Source organism: Oncorhynchus kisutch, linkage group LG30, assembly GCF_002021735.2.
Source record: "Oncorhynchus kisutch isolate 150728-3 linkage group LG30, Okis_V2, whole genome shotgun sequence".
Lineage (NCBI taxonomy): Eukaryota > Metazoa > Chordata > Actinopteri > Salmoniformes > Salmonidae > Oncorhynchus > Oncorhynchus kisutch.
In genome coordinates this window covers 14,209,529-14,222,767 of record NC_034203.2, presented here as the reverse complement: position 1 = coordinate 14,222,767, position 13,239 = coordinate 14,209,529, and the positions used below count along the sequence as shown (strand labels likewise).

Sequence of the window (13,239 nt, the reverse complement as noted above, 5' to 3'; positions counted from 1 at the left end):
TGGCGGGAAAGGTTCGCTAAATCTCAGATCTGTTATGTGCTTTAAGCCAAACGGTAATTTTGTACATGTCATGTCAGGGTAAAGCACATAGCTACAGAACTGGTGCCAGGCTAGGGAAAGTTAAACCAGAGTTATGAAAGCTTCTGGCATTATGGTGACATTTGTAAGAACTAAGACTGCAGTGTATCTCAGGAGTCTCTGACATGAAATTATTTGTATAACACCTTGAATAGCCTAAAGTTGTGAAGAAAGACTATCTTTAAAGTTATCATTATCTTCTCCTGTTATCCTGTCTTTTGTATTTTTAACATAGTTCCGTTATACAGTACCATGGTATTGGTATATGATTGATGGTAGCCCACATTGGCACATTTGGGTCTGAACTGTGGTAAACTCAACTGTTTAATTTGATGGCCTTTACAAACAGCTCCTGCATCAGCTGGAGATAAGGAAATGTTTGCTCTCTGAAGAGCAAACAAGCAATTCAACAGTAATATTTCAACAGCAAACACTGCAGTACAATTTAATCACAAGTTAGTTTAAATGAGATTCAAGTCAATCTAATCGTACATGTTCACTTCTGAAGCATCATTAGCATCAAGGATGTGCTTTTCGGTGTAGGTTATATATAACCAGATCAAATTCCAAAGAAATAAAGCTAGATGGGTTCTTCAGTTAGAACACTACAACGAGAACATCATTTTGGGATTAAATCAAGCACAGATATAAAACAAACAGATAAAATAGGATCAAAGTTATTAATTATGTTGCAGTCATTAAGGCTGCTCAGCCAAGCTGTGCCTGAGGCATGAAATGCTCTTCCAATAACTACTTTCACAGACGGTAGCTCACAAATGCACCCGTTGGCCTGTCGGTGAGACAGCTGTGCTGACAGCAGCAGTTGGGGTTACGATGTGCCAGTGACACTGTGCCTACTGGTTCTCTTATCATCCTGGGGTTGATGTCTAGCCCAGCTGGCACACATACAGTCAGGTCCATAATTATTGGCAGGTCCATAATTATTGGCACTCTTGATGAAGACGAGAAAGAAAATACTGTATAAAATAAAGCATTTCAAGACTGAGGTATTATTTTGTTCTCAAAAAAAGGGAAAATTATATTATTTTATACGAATACAATTGCTCAAAGAAATATATTTTATTTAAGAAGTAATAAAAAAAATATATAAAAATGATAGGGGTTAAAATTATTGGCACCCCTCTTTTCCATTTATTCGAACCCTCCTCTGGCGAGGATAACGACCCTGCCTTTTTCTAAAATGTTTAATGAGATTAGAGAACACATTGGGAGGGATCTTAGATAATTTCTCCATACAGAATATTTCCAGATCCTTGATATCCTTTGTCTGCGTTTATAGACTGCCTTCTTCAATTCAAACCACAGGCTTTCAAGGGGTTTCAAATCCAGAGACTGAGATGGCCATTGCAAAATGTTGATTTTATGGTCAAAAAATTGCCAACAAGTGACATTAAGGGATCACAACTTTCACCTGGTCAGTCTGTCATGGAAAGAGCAGGTGTCCTTCATGTTTTGTACACTCGGTTCTTTGTGGATTTCGATTAGTGCTTGGGGTTATAGTCTTCCTGGAAGACAACCAGGTTTTTGGCTAAAATGTCCTGGTACTGGGTAAAGTTCATGATGCCGTTGACCTTAACAAGGGCCCCATGACAAGTGTAAGTTAAATAGCCCCATAACATCAAAGATCCACCACCATATTTTACCGTAGGTATGACGTACTTTTATGCATATGCTTCTGTCTTCAACTCCAAACCCACCACTGGTTTGTGTGGCCAAAGAGCTCTATTTTCATGTTATCTGACCATAGCACCTGTTCCAACCCAAGTGCCAATGGCATTTATCAAACTCCAGGCGGTACTATGGTCAGATAACATGAAAATAGAGCTCTTTGGCCATGCACACCAATTGAAGAGGGCAGTCCATTAAAGCAGACAAAGGACATCACGGATCTGGTAGGATTCCTCGTGGAGGAATGGTCTAAACACCCTGCCGGAATGTTCTCCAATCTCATCAAACAAGGCTCATCTGTATTCCTCCAGTGGTGTGTATTCATTGATGTCGAGGGAAGCCAGGCTTTCCCCAAAAATGACCAACAAGTGACATCAATAAGGGATCATAGCTTTCACCTGGTCAGTCTGTCATGGGAAAGAGCAGGTGTCCTTCATGTTTTGTACACTCAGTGTCAATGCCTAAGGCCGAGTACAATACAACGACACAGTGGCAGAATAAATTAAACCACACCTTTGTTACATCACAAAACCGGAGAGCAACCTCTGTCTGGTGAAGCCCACAAAGCATACTGCATGTAACAAACAGTTACATGACCTACAGTATGGTATCTCCGGTGAGATACATTCAGCCTCTTGCGAATTGAAGGAAAATTATGAAACACACAGAGACTAAATAAAAAACATATGTTTTCAAAAAAAAAATCTTGGTAAATTTTTGGGGGAAGCCTGGCTTCCTTTGGCACCCATGAATACATGTCACTGGATTTCTTGTATTACTTCTTTCTCTGAGCAATTGTATAAAATAATAGAATTTCCCGTTTCTTACATACAATATAGTTAATTTCATACAGTATTTTTTGCTAATCTTTATCAAGGGTGCCAATAATTATGGACCTGACTCTATATATGCAACGATCAATGTTTTATGATCTAATGATGACTGGACAAGTTACCACAGGACATTAGGAGCTGACCCATTGTTCTATAGGTCTATTTACTGAATCTTGTCATAGTCTTGATATCTTCTAAATTATTCATTCCAAGGCTAGTCTTCTAATTAAAACCCAAATAGTACTAACCACAAAGCCCTTATGGACCTGAGATGGGACACCAGCACCTGGTGTACCACATTACCTTCCAATGTAGAAGAGAGAGAGAGAGATACCTTATCTGAGGTTTATTGAATTACCTAATACCATGAGAGTGTGGCTTGTCTTTGTGTATGTTTGTGTGAGTAGTGGTCAAACTAATGACTGAATGAACAAATGAATGACACAATACACTGTTATAGAAATGTATTGATTTTATACTCGTTTTATAAAGTATATCAAATTAAACATTGCATGCATTTTAATACTTGTTTTGTACAGTATATCAAAGTAAACATTAATACAGATTACCAAAATGTATTTCATCCTAGCAGAGGGAATCTTTCAATGGAACTACAATGTACATTACTCTACTCAGTTGGTGTAGTTAGAGCCATTCAACATCACAGTAAATAGTGGCATTTACCAACTAACTACTGATAGTGAGGGTCACAAACAGAATTACCTCTGCAATGTTGAATGATTTCACAGTTCAAAGATGGAGGTCGACAATAAGGATATAGTTATGATGATTAACTGGAAGATGCAGTAAATATTACTGATAACACTTATATGGAGTTCTACCAATGTCACTTTCGAAATGGGATGGGCGTTTCGCCAGTGCTACCATTCTGAGGCGATCACAAACCACTCTGTGGCTTTTGTTTTGCGTATCAACTTCAAAAAGACATTAGAACAATACATTGCTTCCTATGTACATCATTGTGGCTTCAATTCTTAAATATACAATATGTACAATTTACATTATTAAGAAAGTAGATGAGTGGAGTCCGTCTTACTGAGTTTTCAGTTTGTATCGAAAGTCAACGTCATAGGTGGGTTGCAGGATCCCCAGACCTGCACGTGATTGGTCGAGAGGAGGCACTTTAACGGCTGAGTCTAGGAGCTCCATGTTGAAGTAGGACAGAACCAGCGCCAGGAACTGCTTGATCTCATGCACGGCGAAGAAGCGCCCAGGGCACTTGGTCACCCCTGAGCCGAAAGGCATGTAGTAGTACCTCAGCTTGCGTCCCTCCCTGTAGAACGTTGTCTTCTCCTGGCCGTTGTCATCAAGATATCTGTCGTATTTGTAGGTCTGTGGATTGACAGAGAGAGGGGAGTTAGAGGAAAGACTGACACACTCCTAACCCTAGTTATATGGCCTTTCATCTTTAAAGGAAAGACTCTGAGCATCACTCACCAAGGGATCCTCATAAATCTTTGGGTCAAAGTGGAGCATCTGGGGGTAGAGGGCGATGACGTCATCTTTGCGGATGCGGTACGACTCCTGGTTATCAAGGTGAAGCAGGAAGTCCTCTTTGGCCACTCGGATGTTCATTGATGCGCTCGACAGACGCATAGCCTCCTTGATGATGCTGTCTGCAGGGCAAGAAGACATGGTTCTTTATAATACCATATTCACTGGACAGCTTGACTTTCGTGTCAAACATGATTTTGGAAAAATATCTACTAAATCAGTTTTGGTATATTGCAGCTTCCCCTTACCTATTACAGGCATGTTGTCCAGGTCCTCCCGGGAGAGAGTGAGTTGTGGTTTGCTAGGGTCGACACGCTGACCTGAACTCTCCAGAATATTCTTCACCTCCTCATTGGCTGCTTTCATAGCCTCAGGACTCCTGAAGAGGCAAGACAAGATGGAGGGTAAGTCAAACCATCAAGTTCAGACTATACAGATCATGTATCAACATATTCCCAACATGCCCTTTGGACCAGGTTGTTCTCTGCAGCTCTATGACATAAAGGGAATGCTATGTTTCTCCAAGGAGTCGTTCTTGACACCTCTGTTATGGCAGGAGTTACTGTGAGCTAGCACTAAGTCGCAGTCAGTAGTTGAGAATGCCAATTTACTGTACAGGACTGTTACAAAATACATTGCTCAGCCCTTATCTCCACCCTAATGAGCACAGCATCTATGTTCAGCTGTTTGAACAAGATAGCTAAGCGGATACACCCCTCCCCCCACACACACACACACACAATGCAGGAAATGCAAACTTCTATTATATTTGAGTTTTAAAAAGGATTGACATTTCAGACTTGTTTTGCCCTAATGAAAAATGTATCAACCCCTATAGAAATGTCCATGAATTGTAATCCACATAATAATTCAAATGTCCTGTTGCTGCAGGACACTTTTCCTGCTGTTGTAAGCTGGCTCAAATTAAGATCCAACATCTGTACATACCTAATCATGTGGAGCAGGCTCCAGAAGGCAGTCGGGAGCGTGTTGGCCTGCGAGGCCCACAGCAGAGCCACGTGGGTGCGGGCCTTGCTCAGGTCATTGAAGGTCGACAGGGTGTCATTCAGCAGCATGCGCAGTGAGATCAGGTCCGATACATTCTCGCGTTTGCTCAAGTTCTCAGCCAGCATGGTCTTAGCCAGGTTCTCCCTTGCAGAGTGGGCACTCTTGAACACATGGATGGGCAACCCAGCCACCAACGCCGGGAAGATCTTGTCGAACTCCTTGAAGTTCTCCAGGGTGTTGAGGACCAAAGCCTTCTGGGCCTCCTGGCGCGCAGCATTCTTGTCGTTACCCAGATCCTTGCCGAAGAGTGTCAGGTAGCTCGACTCGAATATGACCTTGTAGCAGAAGGCGAAAATGCCATCCACGTCCCATCGATCCTTGCTGGGGCTGAGGGTGTCTGACTGCAGCATGACCGACTGCAGGTTCTCCATCATGGTCTCAATGAGCGAAGGGAGGGCTTCACCTTGCAAGGTCTTCATGAAGGTCTGGTGGAGGTTCTCTGTGGTGTAACCGTGTCTGGGGTCCATGCTGTCATGGCCGAAAGCCTGGGTGGAGACAAAGAGAGGTTTCATTTAATACTCTTGAAAGCCTGTATTGACAGATATGGATAGATTAACTCATCATCAGCAAATATTTCGTTGAACAACAATTCATAGTTAGGCATGTCTTTACCTTGACCGAGGTAGAGAAGTGGAACTTCTTCCAGTCCAGATGCCTGCCTTGGCGGATGACGGCGTGGTAGGAGAAAGGGTCGCACAGGAAGTGAAAGTACTTGCCAGCGATCTTGCAAGTGAAGATGTGCCCATATTTATTCTGTCGGCTCCGGAGAAACTCCAGGGGGTTGGCTCCAAACTGGACGGCACAGCCGAGGTATGGGATCAAACCATTTTCCACTGGTGGTTCACCTGGTTTTCTTGAAGAGCAACAACAATCATTTAGCATCATAGCAATGATAAAGCAATGCCCAATGCAAGCCATCGGAAATACTTGAACATAGGAAACACAAATGTTTAAAATACGTGAGTTAAGCAACATCCAAAGGACATCTAAAGATTGTCCAATGAATCCATACTTGCATCTGAACCTAATTTAAATGTTGTCTTATAAACCCAAAGCAAACAACAACAAGGTGATGTCAGAATCTAGTGATGTGCTCAAATTACAAAACTTTGGAAAGTTGTAAGTCACATCCAGCAGAACAAAACCCATTGCCACTGCAGCAATCTCAGAATAACACTACCACTTATACATAACTATCAGGTTTGTACAACAAAATAAAGTACTGCATGTCACGAAATTACAGCTGGCTTTTTTGGCAAGTAGACAACACTAAAGTCTCCATAAAAATGAATAACCTTTTGCAACATGGGAACCCATTTATATTTTAAGAGCAATACAGGTGACACAAATAAAACCATATAACATCAAAGAAAGAAAACAATAAAAGGGTTAGCTGTAAATATGTTTGTTCAAATTAAATCAAATTTATTGATATAGCCCTTCGTACATCAGCTGATATCTCAAAGTGCTTTACAGAAACCCAGCCTAAAACCCCAAATAGCAAGCAATGCAGGCGTAGAAGCACGTTGTTGTACAATTTAAAAGGAATACCAAACCCAAAGCCTTCACATTATCAGACACATGTTCCATTCCACAATGTTGTGCTGTGTTCTTCATTAGATTGTTGACCATCAAACATTGAATACCATTCAAAATTTTTCATGTAAAGACATTTTACTATAAAATGCGTGGGTCTCTGCTTACCTCTTACGGATCCCCAGAGCAAGCCACAGACAGCAGCAAAAGCTGATCACCACAACCCAAATCAAAGAGACAGTGATGATCATGGCTGTTTAAGATGCTCGTGGCAAATACCTGTGTGGAGAATAGACCAAAAGGTGCCTGGTGCTAGAGAGGGCTAATGGCCAGGTTTAGTGTTAACTCCCTGGCAGAGAGAACTCAGCTAGATGACAGTGGAGGTTCTGGAAACTGTGCTCGCGGAATCCTAAACTCTGATTCAGATTATTTATATGGTGTTCCACACAAGCCATGGGGAGGGACATGAATCATAGGAGCAGTGGGGATGACTGATTGGCAAGTGCAGCCAAGACACCGCCCTCCTGTTACATGTTTGCCAGTGTTACCTATTACACTAGATGTCTCTAGGAAATCCATGGAGGTGTGTGTGTGAGTTGTACAATGGCCTTGACTGTAGTCCATGGACAACACCACCTGAAGGACAGCAGACTGTACCTGATAGCACCACTGGGTGGGCAAATAGATTTCAAGGTATTTGATGCTTTTTCTGTGTCCCTCTTGCACTGTGTGTGTGTGTGTGTGTGTGTGTGTGTGTGTGTGTGTGTGTGTGTGTGTGTGTGTGTGTGTGTGTGCGTGCGTGCGTGCGTGCGTGCGTGCGTGCGTGCGTGCGTGCGTGCGTGCGTGCGTGCGTGCGTGTGTGTGTGTGTGTGTGCGTGCGTGACCAGTAACTAGGTGGAGGAGGCAAAGTATTCTTTTTCAGCTACTCTTAGAACTTAGATATCAAAACAATTCTTATTTTTGCACTCAAGAGGTAATTATCTTGAACAATAACTGTTTCCCCATACCTCATGAACCCTCAGTATGGAACATTTACATGCAGTACATTATTATTACCCTCAGGTGGTGACTAGTCCATTTCCAGCATTTTATAGAGAACAGCAGCTCTTGTATCTACAGTTTAGGAGATTAGTCAGATATGTGGAACCTAGTATATAATTAGAGAGAAGTGAAATAGTCTCCAATGTCTCAACAGTATGTTAGGTTTGGATGATGTAAGCTTTTTTGGAAAGAGCCTCTCTACATGGTTGTTTTGGACAAGTGACTATGTCCACGCAGTAACTGTGAGTCAGACACACATGCTTGAACAATAGGTACCCTGTCATGTCGGGATCTTTATGGTTGAACAACACGTGCCATTTCATCAGTAAAGACTATGTAGTGCTGGAACTGAGTGACACTGCTCTTAAAATAGGGTTTCTTTCTCAAGATTAATTCATATTCAAAAGTGTGACAATTTGACCACAGAGTGTGTGGATTTTCAGGATCTAAGTAAAATCTTGAAATTGTAAGAGGATTGTTGCATCTTTCCTCATACATTTTTACAAAGGTGAATTTCCCCTATATTCTCCAAACCACATGATGATGCTCTGATAAAAATAACTAACTAAGATGTTAATTTATGTTCATCCATGTCTGCCTGACTGCCTACCAATGTAGTACTATACTTATTTTCTTCCCATCTCACCAAATGCAGCCACTATGCACCCCCAGCAGACAACTGACAGTTCAAGATGGAATCATGAGATTGATTAAAGAGGAACAGTTGGAATGAACCAGTGAAGATGTGAACAGGATGGGACTTGTCCACCTGATGGAACGCTGAAATACCTGTGATGGTGTGTGTGTGTGTGTGTGTGTGTGTTTGTTCCAACATTAAGTTAGCCGTTCACGAAAGAGATGACATGTATTTCACCTAACCGACAGTTTGAAAAGACTGGCTGACACAGGTTGTGTCCTTATCCCTGGCGTCATGCCAACTGATTTCAAGTTTAAAGTATTGTTCATTGTTTGTATTATGTCCCTTGTGGTCTCAGATGGAAAGGAGTTTTGCTACATTTTTTTCATGTAAACTTTACCATGTGAAACTTTTAAAACATTCCTTAATATATGTACTAAAAAACAGACACTCAAATCAGTTGATCAGATGAATCTTTGAAAAATTCTACAAAATTCTGCACTTGTGTTTACACAAAACTATGTCAAACCCCTCTTTATTTCTGTAACTAACTCCCTACTTTACATAGCTTCAGATTTACTACAAATGTGAGTCAAACCAAAAGCTCCTTCTGACCAGTGATGTGGTTGGATTGCATCACCACTTTCCTGCCCGCCTGCCCTTTGAGTTTAGACTGTAGTAACCTAAATCCATCCGCCTCCACAAAGGTTACTCCTGGATAAAAGGTTACTCTCCTGCCATGGTTGTGGCAACCTGTGGCTGATGACTCTCATATCATTCAGTTAACAGTCAGGAAGGCCAACCATTCCTTAATTTGAGCTATCACCTAATGCTGGGATGGGATACTTTGATGGGGGTGGGGGCCACAACAAATCTGAACTCGCAGTGGCTCGCAGGTCTGTGTACCCACATATGCGGTCAGAGCCAGCCCTAGCCTTTTGGGAGACCCTAAGCAAAATATTGTGTATTTTACTATTCTTACTCTCAACAGTAAGTTGAGCCCCCGACTGAGTCTACCATTTTTGAGAATGGCTATGTTGGTGGTTGTGGATCCTGTTCATGCTTGTATTAGGTTGGTGTCACAATTTGTGACAGAATGTATTTATACACTACTCTGTCAGGCAGCTACAGTGCCTTCAGAATGTATTTATACACTATTCTGTCAGGCAGCTACAGTGCCTTCAGAATGTATTTATACACTACTCTGTCAGGCAGCTACAGTGCCTTCAGAATGTATTTATACACTACTCTGTCAGGCAGCTACAGTGCCTTCAGAATGTATTTATACACTACTCTGTCAGGGAGCTACAGTGCCTTCAGAATGTATTTATACACTACTCTGTCAGGCAGCTACAGTGCCTTCAGAATGTATTTATACACTACTCTGTCAGGCAGCTACAGTGCTTCAGAATGTATTTATACACTACTCTGTCAGGCAGCTACAGTGCCTTCAGAATGTATTTATACACTACTCTGTCAGGCAGCTACAGTGCCTTCAGAATGTATTTATACACTACTCTGTCAGGCAGCTACAGTGCCTTCAGAATGTATTTATACACTACTCTGTCAGGCAGCTACAGTGCCTTCAGAATGTATTTATACACTACTCTGTCAGGCAGCTACAGTGCTTCAGAATGTATTTATACACTACTCTGTCTGGCAGCTACAGTGCCTTCAGAATGTATTTATACACTACTCTGTCAGGCAGCTACAGTGCTTCAGAATGTATTTATACACTACTCTGTCAGGCAGCTACAGTGCTTCAGAATGTATTTATACACTACTCTGTCAGGCAGCTACAGTGCCTTCAGAATGTATTTATACACTACTCTGTCAGGCAGCTACAGTGCCTTCAGAATGTATTTATACACTACTCTGTCAGGCAGCTACAGTGCCTTCAGAATGTATTTATACACTACTCTGTCAGGCAGCTACAGTGCCTTCAGAATGTATTTATACACTACTCTGTCAGGCAGCTACAGTGCCTTCAGAATGTATTTATACACTACTCTGTCAGGCAGCTACAGTGCCTTCAGAATGTATTTATACACTACTCTGTCAGGCAGCTACAGTGCCTTCAGAATGTATTTATACACTACTCTGTCAGGCAGCTACAGTGCCTTCAGAATGTATTTATACACTACTCTGTCAGGCAGCTACAGTGCTTCAGAATGTATTTATACACTACTCTGTCAGGCAGCTACAGTGCCTTCAGAATGTATTTATACACTACTCTGTCAGGCAGCTACAGTGCCTTCAGAATGTATTTATACACTACTCTGTCAGGCAGCTACAGTGCTTCAGAATGTATTTATACACTACTCTGTCAGGCAGCTACAGTGCTTCAGAATGTATTTATACACTACTCTGTCAGGCAGCTACAGTGCCTTCAGAATGTATTTATACACTACTCTGTCAGGCAGCTACAGTGCCTTCAGAATGTATTTATACACTACTCTGTCAGGCAGCTACAGTGCCTTCAGAATGTATTTATACACTAGTCTGTCAGGCAGCTACAGTGCCTTCAGAATGTATTTATACACTACTCTGTCAGGCAGCTACAGTGCCTTCAGAATGTATTTATACACTACTCTGTCAGGCAGCTACAGTGCCTTCAGAATGTATTTATACACTACTCTGTCAGGCAGCTACAGTGCCTTCAGAATGTATTTATACACTACTCTGTCAGGCAGCTACAGTGCCTTCAGAATGTATTTATACACTACTCTGTCAGGCAGCTACAGTGCTTCAGAATGTATTTATACACTACTCTGTCAGGCAGCTACAGTGCCTTCAGAATGTATTTATACACTACTCTGTCAGGCAGCTACAGTGCCTTCAGAATGTATTTATACCCCTTTACTTTTCCCACATTTTGTTGTGTTACAATTTCGGATTAAAATGGATCAACACAAAACACTCAAAGTGGAAGAAAAATTATATATTTTTTAAAAGATGAATAAAAAATTTAACACGAATAGTGTATCTGTAACGGGATTCTTCCTGGGAAGGAGAGGCGGACCAAAATGCAACGTGGTTGAAGTTCATGTTTTTTAATAAGAAAACTAAACATGAACATAATACAAAACAATAAATGTGGAAAACCCGAAACAGCCCTATCTCGTGCAACAAAAACAAAGACAGGAAACAACCACCCACAAAACCCAACACAAAACAGGCTACCTAAATATGGTTCCCAATCAGAGACAATGGTTAACGCCTGCCTCTGATTGAGAACCATATCAGGCCAAACATAGAAATAGACAAACTAGACACACAACATAGAATGCCCACTCAGATCACACCCTGACCAAACAAAACATAGAAACATACAAAGCAAACTATGGTCAGGGTGTGACAGTATCTTGAATAGATAAGCATTCAATCCCAAAAATCGATGCGTTAGAATCACCTTTGGTAGCGATTACAGATGTGAGTCTCTAAGACCTTTATTTAACTAGGCAAGTAAGTTAAGAACAAATTATTATTTACAATGATGGCCTACCAAAAGGCAAAAGGCCTCCTGTGGGGATGGGGGCTGGGATTTAAAAAAACACATATCACGACAAGAGAGACACCGCAACACTACATAAAGAGCGACCTAAGACAACAACATAGCATGGCAGCAACACAAGACAACACAGCATGGTACAGTAGCAACACAACATGACAACAACATTGTAGCAACACAACATGGCAGCAGCACAACATGGTAGCAGCACAAAACATGGTACAAACATTATTGGGCACAGACAACAGCACAAAGGGCAAGAAGGTAGAGACAACAATACATCACGCAAAGCAGCCACAACTGTTAGTAAGAGTGTCCATGATTGAGTCATTGAATGAAGAGATGGAGATAAAACTGTCCAGTTTTTATGTTTTTTTTGCAGCTCATTCCAGTCGTTAGCTGCAGCGAACTGAAAAGAGGAGCGACCCAGGGAATGTTCGTGCTTTGGAGACCTTTAACAGAATGTGACTGGCAGAACGGGTGTTGTATGTGGAGGAGGAGGGCTGCAGTAGGTATCTCAGATAAGGGGGATTGAGGCCTAAGACGGTTTCATAAATAAGCATCAACCAGTGGGTCTTGCGACGGGTATACAGAAATGACCAGTTTACAGAGGAGTATAGAGTGCAGTGATGTGTCCTACAAGGAGCATTGGTGGCAAATCTGACTACAAGCGATTATGATAGAGGAAAAACCAAGTCTAGATTTAACCTTAGTCTTCAGCTTTGATATGTGCTGAGAGAAGGACAGTGTACCATCTAGCCATACTCCCAAGTACTTGTATGAGGTGACTACCTCAAGCTCTAAACCCTCAGAGGTAGTAATTACACTGGTGGAGAGAGGGGCATTCTTCTTACCAAACCACATGACCTTTGTTTTGGAGGTGTTCAGAACAAGGTTAAGGCCAGAGAAAGCTTGTTGGACTCTAAGAAAGCTTTGTTGTAGAGCGTTTAACACAAAATCCAGGGAGGGGCCAGCTGAGTATAAGTGTATCATTTGCAAATAAATGGATGAGAGAGCTTCGTAACTGCCTGAGCTCTGTTGATGATGTAAGTTGAGAAGAGTGTGGGGCCTGGGATCGAGCCTTGGGGTACTCCCTTGGTGACAGGCAGTAGCGGAGATAGCAGCTGTTGTGACTTTATTCACTGCACTCTTTGAGAGAAGTAGTTAGCAAACCAGGCCAAAGACCCCTCAGAGACACCAATACTCCTTAGCCGGCTCACAAGAATGGAATGGTCTGCCGTATCAAAAGCTTTGGCCAAGTAAAAACAAATAGCAGCACAATATTGCTTAGAATCAAGGGCAATGGTGATATAATTTAGGACCTTTAAGGT

The 13,239-nt window shown here is 41.8% G+C and overlaps 1 protein-coding gene across 1 annotated transcript; it reads right to left on the bottom strand.

Moving 5' to 3' along the window:
* Window positions 1-3,049: 3,049 nt before the first annotated feature.
* Window positions 3,050-7,134, bottom strand: LOC109875009 (cytochrome P450 7A1-like). The gene is made up of 6 exons (XM_020467133.2): window positions 6,888-7,134; window positions 5,796-6,036; window positions 5,064-5,668; window positions 4,364-4,494; window positions 4,059-4,237; window positions 3,050-3,953 (listed from the first exon to the last, which is right to left on the bottom strand). The coding sequence occupies exons 1-6, from the start codon at window positions 6,968-6,970 to the stop codon at window positions 3,654-3,656; spliced, it is 1,539 nt and encodes a 512-aa protein (XP_020322722.1). The 5' UTR covers window positions 6,971-7,134; the 3' UTR covers window positions 3,050-3,653.
* Between the last annotated feature and the right edge of the window lie 6,105 nt (window positions 7,135-13,239).

Coding starts and splice junctions, on each gene's coding strand:
- LOC109875009 (XM_020467133.2), bottom strand. CDS start 6,970: ATGATCATCACTGTCTCTTTGATTTGGGTTGTGGTGATCAGCTTTTGC. Junction 6,037..6,887: donor GCTCTGGGGATCCGTAAGAG/GTAAGCAGAGAC, acceptor TTGCTCTTCAAG/AAAACCAGGTGAACCACCAG. Junction 4,238..4,363: donor GGACAACATGCCTGTAATAG/GTAAGGGGAAGC, acceptor CTTGCCCTGCAG/ACAGCATCATCAAGGAGGCT.